We start from the raw sequence: 19980 nt of genomic DNA on the forward strand, positions 1-19980 counted from the left end.
AAAAAAGAAGAAAGGTCTGCTTAACTGGGGTAGCATATTTTGGAAGAAAGCTTTTCATGTGCAGGGCAGATGTTGTGTCTGCCTGAGTTGTACCACCACGGAGAGGCAAACCAGGAGAGAGGGATAGAGTTAGATTAAGAGAACAGACAAACAGGAAGAAAAGACAAAAGGTAGAAGAGGGTTTTGGGTGAAAGAAAATTGCAAGCCCCCTTCTATCTCCACTTGAGCCACCTCCAACAGCATTCATTCATTACATGCTGACAGGATTACTCCACTCTGTGCTTAAATACACATTTTAAGAAGGTATTTTTCATTCCTTTCAAAGGCGTGTGACTTTATAAAACCAGGATCAATCATGGGAAACCGTTTGGGACCCCAAGAAGGTTTTGATAAAACAGCGAAACAGAATGCCAAGTATTTCAACCAACTGCACCTCAACTAACAACAACAGGAGAACGATGCGCACGGAAACAGAGTGATGCAAACAGGACGAAGTTCTACATAATGAAATGAAACAGATCTAAGAGTCAGGTTTTTGGATTCAAATCCTTCCTTTTGACTTCCAGCGTAAGCGAGGGCAGTGCTAAAGAACTTTAACTCAGAAAGAGACAGGAACCTATTTACGGAAAAATATTACAAAGGACGTTTGCTTTCGCTCATTATGTAACTCAGACGCTGGTGACATAGCATGAAGACAGTGAAAGAAATCAGTTATCACTTTTCAAAATTAAAGCACTAATATTGAATTAGAAGACACTAACTCCTGGTGTTCATCATTCAGATCTTATTTTGCTAATTGAATAAATTTCTACTACTAGCTGCAGACCACTTTCACTTTCAAAGCAATCCTATCTACCCGTGAGCATTACCATTACCGAGATGTATCATGTTAAATTATCAAGTTTAAAAGCCACGTACTTCTTTTCACTGTGTTGTTCCACTGGTTTAAAATACTCTAAATGAGCAGTCAGAAGAAGTGACCCAAGATTTTCAGTTTTTATAAAGAATGGAGTAACATACCCTGGCCCCTACCCCACTTGTTGCTGTGTGTTTCACTTTCCCTTCGGCTACAAGAAAGAGGAATTCGGAACCAACACATCACTCATCAAGCCGACAGACTGACTAATAAACCAGCTAAAATCAACTATTACATGTGTCACTGTATACAAACAAAAGGTATTTCCTTTAAAAATGATTACAATTGAGCTTTTTTTCCCTATAACGTCAATATAACCTATGCATGAAAATAACAATACATGTTTCACGTGGCATAATACGTAGTATGTTATGCAATTTAAAGAATGTTGTACATTTTAGTTCAATATGATTATGTACTCACCCTAATTATGGGATATTATTACTTAAACTTAAACATCATATACCGCCCCATGTCTTGTCCTATGCTACATTATTTTGGTCTTGGAACAAGCAATTATTAACCAGTTATTAGAACTGTGGCTATAACAAACAAAGTTTCTAGTTTGAAAGCATGAAATTGAGGAAAGTACATTGTTGCCTCTTGAAATTGCAAACGGTAGTCGGGACCAAAACCATAAGTAAAATCTACTAATTTTGCATATTTCAACTTGAACGCTCTTGAGTGTGACAAGACTTGCAGTTCCAAGGTCACCATTGCTTGTTGAAAACTTGAAGGGCAAAGGTATTTCCTGCTTGTGCTGTTTGATGACATGTAGAGCAATAAGCAGACGATACCGGTGGAGTTGACATATCAGGAGGTTGAACTGGATTTGTTTATTCCCACTCATTCTGAATCAGGATGGAAACTCGGAGAAACTGCCTCCTGAGCATCCTGTCTCCTTTGCTGTTTGTTCACTTTTACTTTTTGAGTTTTTTTTGTTGTTGAAATAAACCCCATTTTAAACGTTCCTACCTTTGATTCCGGGTTTGCTTGGCTGGTGTCTCAAAAGGAAGAAAACAGTGGGTTTATGGGTGACTACCAATTTAAGACAAGCTTCAGAACAAGTCTCTTTCTTTTATAAGATGCTTTTTATGATCAGGCTTTATTTTCATGTCTTTATTCTGATTCCCTGTGAAGCATGTTGGTGTGACTTGTTTTATGAATGGTGCTATACAAATAAACTTCCCTGGTCTTACGGCTTGTCGCCTTCAACCCTTGCCTCATCAATTTAACTGTGTCCTAAATAAATCCAAGATGTTCAGCAAGTGTCAGAATCTCATTACATCACCAAAAGAAAAAACAAACAAACCCAAAACAACAACAACAAAAGGGCTGCACGGTGGTGAAATCTGCGCTTTAACTGAGAGCTCTGGACACTTCTACCACTGGTGGATGATGGACGGATGGGTGGATGGATGAGGTCAAAGACAAGAATGATAACTACATAAATAAACTTTACAACCTCTTTCCTGTCTCCGCTCTGGATCAGAGGGATGCAGAGGCGGTTTACCGCCGCATGGGCAGAGGAGAAAAGGAGAGAAGAGGATTTCCCTTGTAAAACTTACGTGAGAAGGCGAGGGCAGTACCCCCACCCCCACTCCCACCCCACCTCCTCCTTTTCCTCTTCCTCCTCCTCCCCCTTCTCCACCACCACACTTCCCCTACCGGTGATGTCAGGACGGGTAGGGGCTCCCTGATAAAAACCTTTGGACTCCAATGAGGAAGGGTAAGTGAGAGAGAGAGAGCGGGAGAGAGAGAGAGAGAGAGAGAGTCAGAGATGGAGTGAATGAAGGAGGATATTACTACTACTGCATGGACCGGTGCAGCAGCACTTAGACGCTCTTTTGGGTCGCGCACGACGCACAGCAAAACCAAAAAGAGGAGCTGACGCGCAGAAACCGAACTGTGATTTATTGGACGAATAATTTTTATATATTTTTTTGTATCCACTCTTTTTAGAAATCAAATAGTGCTTGCTCAAAAAAAAAAAAAAAAAAAAAAAAAAAAAAGTAGGGTGTCTATGACAGGAGCTGGCATTGCATCTCCCTCCCCCCCTTTTTTTGGAGTTTGTTACTCGGACTCACCTTGCAGGCATATTGCTGGAGCGGGACACGCACAAAACGTTGGCATAATGGTGAGGTAAACGAGAAAGGGAGTAGCATATTTAAAAAGAAAAAAGAAAAGAAAAACAGAGAGAGAGAGAGATCCAATTTTGAATTAAATAGAAATCAATCATTTGTCAGTGTAACTAGGATTAAAAAAAACAGCATCTGCAGCTACATTTTCCTCCGCAATAAAATTATCCTGTTGATTTTTTTTGGGACTCTAAATCAGCCTGGTGACGTCTTTACGGTGTGGTTTTGCTTGTGGGGCTCACTGAACTGTTAAGACGTTTATTTCCCCTGACTACTTGTAAACAAATAGAGAATTAAGAGGCTTCTCATATTTTTTTTTTTTTTTTGCAGAGCAGGCTTTACACGAATAGGATGGAGGCAAGTGAGTGCGGTCTTTTAATGTAATGCAAAGTGCAGAATTGGGTTTCAGCATTTTGCTTGGCTCACCTTACTGGACGATTTATTGTAAACTCGTAAACCTCTTAAACTTTCAAATTTCTAGTTTGCTGCTATTCTTTTGTATTTAGAGGACATTTGATTTTTAATTGTTTTTAATTAACTGGCAGCATTGAAATGCACTGATTCAATATAGTTTCTTTCTTTCTTTTTTTTAAACAGATTAATTTTAATAAAAAAAAAATCAAACGCAACTGTTTAATTTCTGAGGAAATGTGGACAAACGATCCACTGTGAGGCCTCTGGGAAAGAGGTTTTTCAGCACTATTTCAAACAAAACCCTCTTTAATCTTGAGACAAAATGCTGTTGATCAGACTACTGCCTATTTTCCTCGTCGCCATCACAAACACGTGGCCGCTCAGCCCGGTCCGCTCCGACACTCTCAGCCGGCACAAGCGCTCCTTGGCCCGCCGGGCAGACAGCGAGCTGTCCAGGATAGCAGCAGCAGGTGAACCCTGCTTCGTCTCACCGTCCCGACTGAAACCGCGCGTCCTCTTCCCGACGCAACACCGCCCTCCAGCGGCCCTGCCGAGGATGTCCAAGAGTCGAAGAGCGCCCTTCGCCGTTAAAGGCGCTCGAGAGGTTTGTCCGGGCGGGTGCGGGCTTGACACCGAGCTGCGAGAGGTCGCTGCCGCGCGGAGAGAGCGCGAAGGCAGGGGCGACGCCGCGGACCTGGCTGAGAGAGAGGGTGGATATCCGACGGTATTCGACCGGTTTTATGAAAATAACATTCGAAACGACGAAAGGGAGTCAAGTTATGTCGGTGAAGATGCCGCACACTCTCCCGGTAGGTCCGGTGTTAAAGACACCGAGGACAGAGGAGTTTCTCGGAGCTCTCGCTTTAGGGTTTCCCGCAGCCTCGACGTGAAGAAGCTGCGCTACGACAAACAGGACAACTTCAGGTGGGAGAAAGTTCCCCCCGAGAGCTCCACAGTTCACAGGGGGCTCCAGGTCCTCCACAGACTGAGGCAAGGTGACGGGGATGGAGACAACCAGTCGTCCACAATGACCGGGGCGAATGCTGCTGCTACGGAGGACTACTCTGGGGAGGTGGAGGAGGCGGATGGAGCCTCGGACTCCCCCAATAACAGCTGGGGAACCCCACTGCCGAGAGTGCCCCCTTCCTGGATGACAGCGCTGTACTTTAACGGGCACCGGGAGCAGCTGAAGGTGAAACTGGCCGAGGGAGTCGAGCTGCCGCGGGACAGGTTCAGCTTGGAGCTGTGGGTGAAACCAGAAGGCGGGCAGAGCAACCCGGCGGTCATAGCAGGTGGGTGTGAATGATAGCCATCACTGCATCACAGACAGTGCATGTTGCTGTCTGTAGCTTATAGAAACAATAAATGTGTGGACTGATCTGTTCAGATTGCTCCAGGAAAACAACCACGTGCTTGGTGTGCAAAATAGTGGCAATGCTGATGAAATAATTGGACTGTTTTTTTAAATTTTGTTAATCTTTTTAATATAGCGATAAGTTGACAAACATGTTCAGACTTTTGAATCTGCTGTGGGAGCCTGCCCAGTTTTATATGGGCTCATCAACTAGAAGTGATGACACAGAGTTGAATCGCAAGAAATCAGAATTTATAAGGAGGCAAATTAGAGCCGCACTGACGCTGTGGTTCACACTGGATTGGAAACACTGCTTTTTGTTTTGTCACATAGATGCTGTGACAAAACAGTTTAGAAATTCTTCATGGGCTTTGGAATATTTTAGAAGCAATTTGCATGTTAAAGCTTATCACAACTCCAAAGACTCAGATCAGAAGACAGTACAAGCACCTTGTGTTGCACTTGTAAACTATGAAAACACATTAAATCTGGTCATCCCTGCACTTCAAGCACTGATCACTGCTGAAGGGGCTCAGCAACTCTTAATTGGCTGCTCAGCCCTTTCTGGTATGTCATGCTCACTGTACGAATACCACATGTGAAAATATCCCAGTTTCTCAGTATCTCTGTATTTATACAAAATTAAAACATAAATGTGTAACATGATCCAAACAAAAGCTAATTCTCCTCTTGACAAATAATATAAAGTCTTGATTTTACTGTCTCCCACTAATGTTAAGCACATTTTTCCATTGCTAAATTTAACATTCAAATTAAAATAAACATACTACAGTAATTTTGTAAAATGTTTAACTTTTATGCTGTTCTACTGTTTGTTAAGTCGCATTGAAAATTTGGCATGTAATATATACATAAATAGGTTCAATAAGAAGTACCTTGGTTCTTAAGTCATGATTGATATGTTTTTCTTACACTTTAATCAAGGGAAACCATATTGTTCTATTTCCAAATTAATTGTTAAATGACTTGGTCCCCTAAGCTAAAAAATTCTCCATACCTTCCTTGACTGAGCAGATTAAAAGAATTTGACCAGCAGCTTAGAAATGCACTGATCCAATGATCGCATGACGATAAAATATCTGTTTTTTTCCAGTATAAAGAATGTGCTGTATTTGAAAAGCTGCCCAACTTGACAGACAAACACATACATCAACCAAATTAAAGAGGATAAAAGCGCTAGTGTGCAACACCACAGCTGTCCAGATAGGGAGGGAGACCACAAACTGTTACGTCCGCTCACATTTACTCTGATCAAAGATCCTGTTGCATTACTCAACTATTTTCCCGTCATTGCTTCCTTATGTTAGAGCAACATTTTCCTGTGGCACGGGATTTTCTCTTTGTAGTGTCCTAAAGGAAAATAACAAATACAGTGAAAAACAAAGTCCTATTCTTTCTGGCAGACATGGCACTGACACCAGTTTGACTTCTGGTGAGCCTTTAATGATCAGCTTATTTCGTTATTTTACTCGACTCCCTATTTTCTTTATTGATCTCTTCATAAGTTGTACAGAGAGCAATTCATAGCAGAAACCTGGGTAAACACTGAATACCTGGGTAACAAAGGTGCACTAATCAGAATTTGTTGGATGATGTCTGATCTCTGCTTTTTCTAAGATTTTGTCAGATAATAGTTTTAGCAGAGTCTAATTTCTCTTTAACAACAACAAAAAGCAACATTTACAGAACAGCATCTATTTTCCTTTCATGAGAAGTCATTACTTATATGGAACAATAACAATGCTGGGTTTGAAATTGTATATGTGAGAAAGCAGTAGTTTTAAAATAGGATTTTACTAATATTTTAAAGCAAGGATAAAAACAGTTGTAGTGTTGACATCGTCTTCAGCCTGCTATGTTAGCAATACGAGGTGAGTGCAGTTAGCATAAGTACAACAATGGTTCATATTTACAAGCAACTGTAGGAGTTTACCTCAGTGACTACCAAAATCACGTTCAGCATTTTGAATGACAGAGATACAAAGGTCCAGAAGACACTGTGCTCTCTTCAGCCTCCCTGTTGTTTGCTGAAAGTCTTGCTCTCTCTTGCTTGCTCAAGTTCTCAATGAACCATAAAACTTGATCATGTCTTACCATTCAATTTCCTTTGAAGTACCTTTCTATACATTTGAATATATTTTTCATTAAATGTATAACATACCAACATTTCCAATTAATTTTCCCCATGACAGGTAGACTAGTTTATTTTTATTTAACCCTCTCCAGGCAGGTGTTGCAGATTTGCAACAACTTTGCCAGTCTTTTCCAAGTAATTTGAGCCTGAGAGGGTTAAACACAATTACGTAATAAAATAAAATAAAATAAAAAAATTCAAATCAAAACTTTGAACTTCACTTTACTTTTAAGAAGCTTAAACAATTCGATGTGAGTCACTATTTTTTGAAACGAACCAAAAAACCCGCCAGAGTCGGTCTTTTCTGCACATCATATTGGATGCCAAGGGTAAATTTCAAAGTATTGTGAAACTGCTAAGTATGGCATATCATAGGGATAGTGGAAACTAGATTAATATATCTAATACTGGAACTGAATATAAATATTACGAAACAATTCTTCTTAACAAACATCTCAAACTGCACACTGCAGACCTTGCAAGTAAACAGCTGTCAGACTCGGTTAGGATCAAGCTGGTGAACACAGCAGAACATTTAGCAGCAAAAGAACCTGAATTTCCTTTGAGAGTTGGAGCAAAGCTAATATTGGAGTTGCTACAAAAAAAATTAGCCCCAGCTGCAAAATGTGTAAATAGCCAACTGTTTGCTAACACGTTCGCCAGCGATTTGTGGCCCACATCCAAAATAAATACAGCTTTAAAACATCAGCATCTGATTTAGCTTAGTGTAATAATCATGATAATGCCTGGTAGTGCAAATGTCTCTCAAAATTAAGAACACATTTACCATAAACTCTGTTGTTTTTGCAAATAAAATGTTCTCATCTGGTGTTGCATGAACCACTTAAAAACAACACCCTCTTCCTGTTGTGTGCTATTCGATATTACATCCACAGCACTGTAAAACAGTTAAACACATTTTTCCCAGGAGATAACCTCAATGTCTGGTCATGCAAGGTTCAAAGGGCAATTTGCTTAAAAATGCAGTTTGTGGCACTGGCCACCACATAGTAGCACTCTTTGGTTGAGTACACTGTAATTTAATGGATTTTATACATCTAATTAATTAAATTTATAGCATCTTTCTAAACTAGCTCAGATTCATTGGAACATTTTACTGCAGTTTCCCACTTCATACAATCACACAGGCATACATGTTTAAGTTTATACCCATGCGTGCACACGTACTGCACTGTGGAGGGTGAAGGGGTTCCCTGACCCTTCCCTGTCCCAGTTGTTTGACATCTGGGGAGCAGATGTGTGCCTGAGACTGTTGCAACAGCAGATGGAAACATCAAGGCCTTGGTTTGGCTTGGTTAGAAATCCCTGTCTTTCTCTCCCTTCTCTGTGCTGCCCTGCTGCATTTGACTCTGTGTTTTCTACCTTTCTCTGTGACTATATCACAGCCACTGTGCAAGCACACTTTCATTCTCTCAGTCCCTAAGTGTAATCCACTGGAAGATGGTTGTTTGTGTTTACAAATTTTTCCTATGGGAATGGTATCATTTACTTTCTGGAGATTCTTATTAAGTCCAATGACTTTTCTCTGTATCTCAGGTGTATTTGACAACTGCTCACATTCACTGAGTGAGAAGGGCTGGTCCGTTGGCATTCGCACCCTGGAGCCAACTGGCACCAAAGACGCGCGGTTCTACTTCACGCTTCGCACAGATCGAGCTGCGAAATCCACCACCATCTCCAGCCACCATCGTTACCGAGCTAATGCTTGGACGCACCTGATGGCCACATACAATGGTCGCAACATGACCCTGTATGTCGATGGGGCTAAGGTGTGTCACATATGGGTTTTGAGCATTTTAAAGGAATTATATAAATTTATAATAAGTCCAAATTTGTGTTTTCAATTGTGAGTTTTACATTTTACTAAATATTTCTCTAGTTCTTTATCAGGGACAAGAAGAAACATTTTGTAAAGTTCTTTAAGCATCCAATCACTTAGAAATGTTCTTTTCTCTATTTTACCAATTATTTGCTATTTTTAGTCTTTGATGAAAAAGTGAGCAGTACTTTGTATAAACTATTGCAGTGTGCAATGGTAAGTAGGGCTGGGCGATTTGACTGAAAAACACAACAAAATCATTTTATCTCAGTTGATATCAATTGATTGGTGTTTTGTTTTAAATATATGAAATGCAACCAAACTGCCAGAAAGCCACAGGAAACTGTGACTTTCCTGTTTTAGTCACAGTTTTCATTCCACCCCATTGTTGTTTATATTTAAGCAGATATGAGCAGCAAGTGAGTTAGTTTATGCCACTCACCTTGCTTATGGTAAATTTGAAATGTTCCTTTTCCCATCCAAAATTATTACTCAACGGTTAACCATTTCATTTCATTCAGTTTTGTTACATAATTGTTTTAAACTGGAACACAATTGATTCAAATAAATAACTGAAAGCCAAAAATTAGCACCTTCTTATGTATGATGAGTGTGCTTAAACTTCTGGCTAGAATTGTATGTATCAAAGACAACATTTAATAAGTAAGATTACAGAGCATAGTGCTGATGTGTTTCTCTAAAATTGTGTAACCCAATGTTTCAGTATTTATATGATGTGGAATTAAAAGATAATAATCCTCCACTTTTGGAATGTTTATTTTTTCTTCTTTATTTGTCTTAGATGGGAGAAAGCAGCCTCCAGTCTGGGGATCTCTACAGTCCCTTCATGCAGACCTGCAGAACTCTGTTTCTTGGGAGTAAACAATCTGATCTTGGTCAAAGCTTTCGAGGCCACATTGGAGGAGTGGTCCTGTGGGGCTACGCTCGCTCTCATCAGGATCTACTAAAGCCACCGCTTCAAATCGACTTGAATGAGCCAGTTTTGGCAATGTGGGCGGATTTTACCAATGTAAATAGCTTATTTTGTTGAATTTCAGTTGCAAACAGTAAAACCTTTTCAGAGATCTAAGAAGCTAAAGCTAAATTTGAATTTTTGTTGAATTGATTTGAGAATTGTCTGATACACGCTAAATGTTTGCAACTGCATTCGTTTTCAAGGTGGAACGGCTTTGGAGCCCTTACAAAACGGCCCTACATCCAAATGTCATCACTACTCCAGCACCAGAACAAGAACTTGTCTCATCCTTTCTCCCGCCAGCATGTGGCCAGACACAGTGCGACAACACAGACATCATCTCTGGCTACAACAACAACTGGCAGCTCCGGACACCCAAACGCATTCGCTACCGGATTGTCAACCTCTCGGAAGATGACGGTGGGAATCCAATAGTGACACCAGAACAGATCCAAGTTCAGCATCAGGCTCTACGTGAAGCGTTTCAGCCTTACAACATCACCCTGGAGCTGAGCGTCCACACCGTGAAAAACTCCAGCCTTCGACAGAGATTCATCCTCAGCAACTGTCGAATTGGCAAGATTGGGAACCGGCAGTGCGATCCAGAGTGTGACCACCCAAGGACTGGCCACGATGGAGGCGACTGTCTCAGACTAGGGCACTGTTACAACTGGAAAAGGCAGGACGGGGTTTGTGACATGGAGTGCAACACCATAAAATTTGAATATGATGACGGAGACTGCTGTGATCCAGACGTCACGGACGTTCATAAGACCTGCTTTGACCCTGAATCTCCCGACAGGTAAGGTTAATGAGCGCTTGATGGAACAAAAGTATTGTAGGGAAGGGATCATTCCATGTTTGTCACAAATAGGCAACAGACAAATTAAAGTGAACAAAAGAAGAACCTTATTAACTAAAAACAACACAAGGATCATAAAAATCCATTAGAATGTACACTATTTTGGCGATATAGTCATACTCCTTGAATCTTACACATTTTGTCAAGATACAACATCAATATACTTACCTTGGATTTTATTTTGTAAAATGGTTTACAAAAGTTTTTAGAATCACAAGCATTGTGTGCATTTGCGTTCAGCTCCCTTTTCTGTAATTCTCCTAAAAATGTAGTGCAATCAAATTATTTTAAAAGTCACTATATCAACAAATATAATCCTCCTATGTATAATTAAATCTCAGTTCAAATAACTACTGCACAATATTTTGCAAGTGCATCATTATTGTAATATAGCTAGCAGTCTATTAGGTGATGCTTTTTATTTAATAAAGCATTCAAAACATATTAGCCAAGCAGAAAAGAGGGCATTAAAATGTTATGCTTAAAGTAATCACAAACTATAGCTATAATGATTGACAGCAAAAAGATGCAACTTTAAAAAAACACTGTTGAGATGGAAATACTGAATTTGATATTCCAATACTTTTGCAAGTAGATAGAATGAATGAGTGTTTAGAACTAAACACACAGACAATCTGGCAGAAAGGAGAGGAAACAAAGAAGCCTGTACGCTCGGAGATGTAATCAGCTAAATGAAATCCAGCTGTAAACAATCAGTAAAATGAAACCTGGCAGAATACTAGATTAAACAGAATGTGCAAATACTAAAGCTCCACAACATATAAAAACAGGAAATAAAGTTAAATACAATTCAGGACATGGACAAACTACAAAAACTAACAGAATACAGAACAGGAGTAAAATAAAAATAAAAACTACTCAAATGGCAAGATATGAAACCGGAACATATTGATTGAACATGATGACATCAGAATCCAAAACACAAAATTCAAACCAGAACACCAAGTCAGTAGACCATGACAATCTCCCCCTCGCCTTATCAATTCATTCTGACAACAAGAACATTCAAATAAATGTGCACTTTATGGTGGAATTACCTAGAAATGAAAAAAAATGCAACTCAGAAAAAACAAAAAACTTTGCAGAGGTTTTCTTGTGACGCTGTTTCTCCTCTTCTTCGTTAGTATACTTACTGCCTGTGTCATAAACAGCTCGACACGATACATTTACAAACTGGAACTTTCACCTTCTCAAGTGGTTGTAGAGAAAACCCTGTGGAGTGTGAATGGTGGATTAAGGTAGGCCAAAGTACACAGTTATTTTTGCTAAACAACTCCAGCAGCAGCCCTGCTGCCTTCCATTTGCTCTGACAGACAGGCTCATGGAGAGAACCAAACAGCTTGCATGGAGTCTCAACATGAGGTCTCCAGCCTGGCGCTTTAAAGACCTTAATTCAGGTTCTTAATCCAAATTGTAACCGCAGGTTTACTACGTGGCTCTGGGAACCAGCGACAGACTTTAAAAAATGACATATTTACTCTTCAGTGTTTGAAGTTAACAGAAAGTGACATCCTTATGCACTGTTGGCTAATATGTTTTTAATGAGGAAAAAATTAGTTATTTTCCTCAGTATACTCTGGTTGACTTAATATTCCAGTATCTACACACATAGTCATTATATACACTCATAAAATCTTTTAAACACTGAGTTGGTGTTGATTTACTACTTCAGGCTAATAAGTTAATATTATCCAAATATGATTTACAGACTTGATTTCCTCATGGTTTAAGATTAACACAGTGGCTTTCAAAAGGATTTAATCACGTAACTATATTACCTAAAGTACCTCTAAAGTAAAAATGCTCTATGTATCAAACATAACTTAAAAGAAATTTGTCTTTGCAATTTGACGCCTTGAATTTGGCCCGGCTGTTTTAGAAGCTCCTGAACGGCTGCCACTGGACATTCAAGGATTCCTCAAATATGCATGAAATATCAAAGCAACAAAAACTCTAGTAATCAGTTATGTTTTTGATGAGAGAATAACATTATAATCTAATGTAAAGCTCAGAAAACATGTCTCTTTTAACATTTTCACATTTTGTCAAACCACAAGATTAAATGTATTTTATTGTGATTTTATGTGATCAACCAACACAGAGTAGCACATAGGTGTAAAATGGAATGAAAAAATAAATAATGTCTTAAAATTTTTAAGAAATAAACACAAGAGTGTGTTGTTCATTGTTTCAGTCCTTGTCGATACTAAATCACTTAGGCTTAGTGAGATTGGACATATGGTCAATTGATTCCTACTTGAATATGTCTAGACATTGACTGGACCATTTTAACACTTGAATTTAAAATGGTCCACCTGTCTGCTGGGTTCTTAGTTTCTTTGGGATGCAATTTGTTCACTAATGTTCTCTAGAAAATCTTGAAGGCCTTCTCAGGACAATCTGAGTTATTACTCAGATTAAATCACACAGACAAGGACTCTATAAACTAATTACCTGATAAAATGGCTTTCTGTGTTGGATTTTATTTGCAATAAAGGATGCAGAATAAGTTTCAGCGAACCATATTTTTAGATTCTCATTTGTAAAAAGAAATTAAACCATTTGTCATTTTCCTTGCACTTTGCATATATGAACTACTTTGTGTTAGTGTGTGACATAAAACAAAAAACAAAACACACACAATAAAGGCTTTAGCTGATGGCACTCTTTGGTCCATTCATATCTAATTTCTCCATTATAACATTGATAAAAGATGTTCTAGCTTCTTCTTCCCCTTACTTTGTTTCTCTTGACAGCAGCAGGAAGTATCAGGGAATATCTTGTCCTTTTCCTCAAAAGAAACTCAGCATGCTTCTTAGTAGTTTACCTACCATTCAACTTTTTAATTTCACCAATAGATAAATCTACGTCTAAGTGAGGAGAGCTGCCTCTGGCCAACAGATGGAGACTGTGGCTGTACTGTGCAGTTTCCCAGGTTTGAATTTCTGTAGCTTTGTGAATGTGAAAAAAAAATATCCTGGAAAAGAACACTGTGCTTACTTGTTCTGGAAGACCCAGGTTAAGGGTTTGGTGGAACTTGGATGTGTGTGGCCTCATTGCTTGGCCATATGCAGGAAGTTCTTTAGGCTTGTCCTAAGTAAATGTTAATTTATGTTTCTCTGTCATACGTTTGGTGGACATAAGCAAAAGAACAGAGGGAAAGCACAATTGGTAGTTCTAATGGTCAGATGTTCTTTATCGCAGCCTACGGTTTCTACCCTATTGAGAAAACATGGATGCTAATAAAGTAAGTTGGACAACAGACAATACTGTGCTCTGGTGTTATGCACAAACTCCGAAATGTTCCTTGGCTGCAAAATTTTGAAATGTTGATTCATTCTTATTTTAATTTGAAGGTTTTAGCAAAAAACCCTGACGATAAAACAATAATTGGAAAAACACTAGATCTGGATTACCGAATTACTGCTTCTGCTGTTCAGATACAAAATGCAAATGTCAGAAGTTCCAGTATGTGTGCACTTCAATGAAGCGGTGAAGCTCCAGCTGAGTTCCTGTCTATAAGTTCCCAAACCTCCATTAAAAGCAACATAAATGACAAATACTCAGGAGACCAAAGTGTCGTAAACACTGCAGGTTAGCAGCAGTGTAGGTCTTCTTGAAAGGTTCTGAACCCAGCCCGTTTGAAATGCTTGCATGTGCGAGTCCCTCGACATGCCGGTGTGCATGTGTGCATTTGTGCTCCTGGATCACAAATCGAACTCAGGCAAAGGGAGATTTAATGTGAAGATGACATTTCGTTGGCATTTGAAGAGCACTGCAAGAATTTTTTTATGTTTGGGATCTGCGTTTCTGATAACTCCCCTCCCTCCGTCCCCCCTGAGCTCCTAGCCGGCTGTTCTGATTGTGAGACCCAACTTGCTGTTGCTTCTGGAGGTGCCAGAGGTTTCAGAAGCCAGCTCCTGTCACAACATAGATTTGTTGTTGTGAGCCAGTTCTAAGGTAATGGCCAGGTACTCTGCAGCCTCTGGCAGCACTGTAAAGGAAAGGTGGTGGTTGGAGAACGGGAAGGGAAGAGAATAAGGCAAGAATGAAAAGGCAGCGCTGGAATTAAAGGGGTCATTGTGGTCATGTTTATTAAAAACATGACCAGGATTTGCTAATATTCTTCAATCAGCAATTGAAGCGTCATTGAAGGCAACTCAATTGAAATAAGATTTCTATTCTATTAATTTATTGATTAATTCTGTTTCTGCTTTCTGTCACATTTACATATTTCAAGTCAAAACAATTTTTCAGACAAATACAACTTCATCAACATCTGCATTTTATATATTTTTCCTATTTGAAAAATACACAAACAATAAAAAACACACATCTTCATTACCTCATTTGTTTTTTCAATTTCAAAACAAACTAAATTAAACGGGGTGACGGGGATCATGGACGATCATGTTGAATTTAAACCCAGGATGGGACTACATAAGCAGAGAAGAAACTAAATAAATGACTAAAAACAAAGACGAACATCCTCATCACAGATGCAATTAGATGAGATCAGGTCTGACATTTTCAGTCTATTTAGTCCAAATTGAATAAATTTATCTACTTTGAATAGAGTTTTTCCTTTATGAATATATAATTCACAGTGTGAATCCAGCCATCAATGCTGGGCAGCTCAGTTATTAACCATTTTTTGGTTATTTATTTTCTTTCACTGTTCACTAACATATAGAAAGTTTTTTCTTTTTATCATGTGCATCCCAGTGGTCCAGAGTCAAGTCTCCTCTTTGATTTCCTTCTTAAAGCACATGTTTTGGCCAAATATATTCTTATTATGTTTAATGTAGTTTGATCCAGTGATCTTGAAAAACTTGACAACTCCAAAAGTTGTAGTGATTGGCTTTTGTGGTACTTCAGCAGTTTTCAAAAGAAAATCTTGTTTACTAAAAGGAAAAAAGCCATCCAAACCAGGATATGCCCTTGTGAGAAAACACAGTATCCATCCATGCATTTTCTAATGTTCTTGTTCCTAGTGGCTGTAAGGACTACCTCCAGTGAATGTTTCGGGCGAGAGGCGGGGTTCATCCTGGACAGGTCTCCATTTCATTGCAGGAAAACACAGCACTCCTTTTAAATTGAAATGATTACCTGTCATGAATTAGTACTAAATTAGTTGAATAGTTGAATGAAGTAAGCCAAAACATCACTTGACCCAGTCTAAAGAAATTCAGGGAACAGACGAGAAATAAAGTCAGTGGCATCTATACCATCTATACCATTTCAGATTCCCACAAATCACTGGGAGTTGGGAGTCCCAGAGCTATTATCCAAAAATGGAGATCATCTGAACCGTGTTGTGACTCCACCTAGGAATGGCCAATCACATTTCAGCACTGCTCAGATCAAGGCTTTATTTATTATATGTAGTTTGAAGCGATTTTGGTATTGTTGTCCAGTTCCAACAACCAATTGCATCAAGTTTCATCTGATTTGGAGGTAGCCTCGTTTATGATGCCATTCACTTAATTGGTGTCTCAACTAAACTTCGCAGTTCATTTAAATGACTCTTGGCATCTAAATGTTGACAGATTTCAGTAGACCTTGAATGTGTCAGTGTCAGAGCAAAAGCTGCTTCCCTGCTGTTCCAGTAGCTTCCAGTTCAGGGTAGACTTTACCCAGTTGGGTCTCTGAGTTGTTCCAAAACATCCTGACTGATTTCCTTTCATCTGACTGACAGTTTAGGTCAGTGTGTACCAAGAATTTCAGAGTGGTCAGATATCCTGCCAATATTTATCTGGAAGCTTGTTGATGGCTACAACCACCACATTGTTATTAAAATCTCCAAAGGATATTTAACCAAATATTGGTAGATGTGTGGTGAACGGTTGCACTGTTCCCTTTCAGGAAGGAGACTGGGTTTGAATCCTGGCCTGACCTTTCTCCAATTTCTTTGACAGATAAAAAAGTAAATTTTATTAGACCTTAAAATGAAGATTTGTTTTTGATGTTGGATTTTGTACAGAAGAATAAAAAACATCTGGATCCAAATCAATCACGGACATGTCACGACAGACAGAACAGCTTTTTAGTTTGTAGAAATATAGTGTTGCAATTTTTGTTGAAGCTTTTATACAAGTTTATTTAAACAATGTCTCTTTCTTATTAATATTAGGTTTTTGCCTTATTACAGCATTGTATAAATGCAGATATAGTTAAACATTTAAGTATATAATATATAATACAGTAAAAGTTACAACACACTACATTTTTTCTTGTTTTTTGCAATGAATGGATTTTGATGCTTTACTTAGTGGCTGTGCTTTTGCTGACTTGTTTTTCATATTTATAGCTAGGGGTTTCACTTCACTCATGCAAACCTATTTATTTTTGTGACTTTGACAGTATTCTTCCTTTGAGGCCTCCTTTCAGTCTCAGAAGCCGAGGAGTTGAGTCTTTAGTGGTCAACTTTCTGTCTTTTGTAATTGTGTGGCCTGCAGTGATGGATTCTGCACACAGCCTCAGCTAAGATCTGCTTCAGTAGTACTGTGAGAGCAGGGGTTCCCTGAAGCATCCTAAATCTTAAACCTTATTTATATAGGCTAGGTGCCAGAGAGAGCGCATTCTTATTTACTGTGCACCATATAAGCTGGAGGAAAGATTGCTTTAAAAGAGGGGCTACATGTGCAAAGGTCTTGGCTGCTGAGAAAGACTTTTGGTCCAGTTTGGAGGCGATGCACCTCATATAGCATTAAATTGTCAGTGTTTGGGGAGAAGAGGATTGTTTCTTGTTTCATTCATTTACCTCTTTTATGTATAAACTAAGCTTTCCCGTTGAAAGATTAACAGAAAAACAATAAAAAAAAAAGACTTCAGAACAGTGTTGAAATATTTTGGTTACTGTTTTGTTCATTCCAGATTGATACCCATAAACAAACCATTATGTACAGAGATACTATTTCAATTTCAGCATGATTCTTGTAGTATAACAAACTTGAATAAAAAAAGGCCTGAGACAAACTCAATGAACCCAGGACAATCCCGTTGAGCACTTTTATCTCAACTAGATGGTGCACATCTACCAACTGAGCCACCAAAAGCTTTGATTTACACTAAAAATGTGAATGTAATTGTTTAAAATGTATATCTATATTTTGATGTGGCAAAAATACATATATAATGAATATTTTAAGAGGGTGTAGAACTTCAGGATTTTCGTCATTCTTTTCTTTATACAGACCCAGAAGTCTAACAAGTTGCTATTAGCTTGTCAAATAGTCAGGCCATTCGGAGTGGGGGATGGCAATTTCTGGTAAACTTCATAATGTCAAGCTGGAGAACTGCATGGATCACGGCCAAACGTTAGTCATTGGGTAATATTTAAAACCACAGAGTCTACGCCTCCAGCAAGCAATCGTTTTTTTTTTTATGGCCAAAAGAGTTCAGACCTTCTTAAAAACGAAGCGTAGAACAGGAAGTTGGTTTTTGCCAGGCGAGCATTGCTGCATCACTCTCGGCTTTAACTAACAGTAGAAAACTCCAAACAATCTTGTGTTTTCTGTGAAATGTCATTAAACCTTTGAAAGCCATGATAGCATGCCTATTTCACACTAGTTTATTTTCTCTGCAGTAGTGTTCTCATGAATTATAGAAATATGCATTGAGTGTTTTTAAAAGTCACCCATAATCAATATAGACAATTATCATGCAGATGGTAGGTCTATTGACACCTACATATTAAATATAGAACTCACACATACATTCATTCATGTTTCTTTTCCATAATTTTAAGCAATGTGACCTTGTGCCGCACCAACACATCAGCCATGTGCATTAACACCCCTCCATTAAGTCAAATAGTTGTGTTTTAGCATGTGGTACTCTCTCTAGACATCCATGGGAGACTCAGCTAAAAGCCTTATCTGTCAGGTATGCAGGAACTGGGTCATTGGTGAGACTTTCTGCATGACTCTCAGACCAAGTTTCGAGCCTTCTGGTGAAAGGTGCAAAAGCTTTCCAGCTATGAAAGCAAAGAAAAATGACATGTGACATTACTCAGCTGAGGAAAAACAAATTCAGCCTCACACATCAAAGTGCCGCTGGAGTAATTTATCACTGACATGAAGAGAAGGATGTGGGAACAGTGGGCGGTAGGGAGGAGATTGCAATGGTGTGAAATAAGCTGCCCAACTCAAAACATCTATGATTTGAAGTTATGCTGTGAAGAGAGAGATATGCTGATGGATTGATGAAAACTATCATCTGCCATAAATCACCCCTACAATAAAACTACTACAAAAGTCTCTACATCCAAACTCAAAAGACCAAATAACATCCTTGTGAGCAAAAATGTATTTCAAACACTTGTATTTTGTTTTATATGCATGTTTTTAGTCAGTCTCTATACAGTGGAAATAACATTTTTCTTATTTTTAGTTAGCACAATAATCAAAATGTTTTTTTTATTTATGTTTTTGATTAAAGCTGTGTTTAATCAGGTAAAAGGCCCTTTAAGATGAAGACCTTTGTCAAAAGGGACCTGTGTCACAGGGTGACACTTAAAAACTCAATTTTTTTTTACAATGACATGTAATATGTAATGGCAGATACGCTCCAGTCTCAATTCAGATTTTTGATTTTCAAAAACTACTGATTTTGTTTTCTGAAAATGGCAACACTTGACTTCACAAGGTAGCAAAGATAACAAAAAACACAGAAGAAAGAGTACAGAGTACCACTACTGTCCTCAACATCAACATAAGCAGTACTTCTAGTATATAAGTACTTTTCCAAAACTTTTCACTCCCATATATTTTGTTATTTATGTCTACAGAAGATTTACATATAATTGTCTTATTGTAGCTACAAAATATCTTTCTGTCACTCACCAAAATCCTTTAGTTGTGTCCTGATTATGCAGGTTTTCTGATCTTTCCCTTTCTGCAGGGCTTATATGAGTGTGAAAGAATTGAAGGATGAGCTAAACCTGAGCGGCAGCGACACACTCAATGTGTTTTTTGCCAGCAACTCGATGCGAGAAGAGCTGGCAGGAGCAGCAACGTGGCCATGGGCGAAGGAGGCTCTTACGCACCAAGGTCAGTTACATAAGTAAAATAAATTATTTTGAATGTGGCATTCATTTGCAGTTCTTTAGCTTTGCAGGTGGCTGTATTTGTTTTTCTCCTTCATAATTATGCTTTAGAAATGTTTTTTACTTAGTTTCTTTTTTTGTAATCACTTATTAAACATACTCATTACCCCTAACCTTAATGTTGTTCTGACTATCTTTGAAAAAAGATGAGTGCAATGAGCTTGAGTGGCATCATTTCAGCTGAAGTGTTGAAAT

The 19980-nt window shown here is 38.7% G+C and overlaps 1 protein-coding gene across 1 annotated transcript in view; it reads left to right on the top strand.

Moving 5' to 3' along the window:
- The first annotated feature begins 2677 nt into the window (after positions 1 to 2677).
- Positions 2678 to 19980, top strand: part of pappa2 (pappalysin 2) — a 65578-nt gene continuing 48275 nt past the window's right edge. Inside the window, exons 1-5 of the mRNA XM_055033384.1 lie at positions 2678 to 4760; positions 8535 to 8767; positions 9620 to 9847; positions 9997 to 10595; positions 19581 to 19729. Of these exons, the coding sequence (XP_054889359.1) occupies positions 3791 to 4760; positions 8535 to 8767; positions 9620 to 9847; positions 9997 to 10595; positions 19581 to 19729 (2179 nt within the window). The 5' untranslated portion in view covers positions 2678 to 3790. The remainder of the gene's footprint in view (positions 4761 to 8534; positions 8768 to 9619; positions 9848 to 9996; positions 10596 to 19580; positions 19730 to 19980) is intronic.

The sequence above is a fragment of the Poeciliopsis prolifica genome, unplaced genomic scaffold (assembly GCF_027474105.1).
Source record: "Poeciliopsis prolifica strain line A6 unplaced genomic scaffold, Auburn_PproV2 SCAFFOLD008, whole genome shotgun sequence".
NCBI lineage: Eukaryota > Metazoa > Chordata > Actinopteri > Cyprinodontiformes > Poeciliidae > Poeciliopsis > Poeciliopsis prolifica.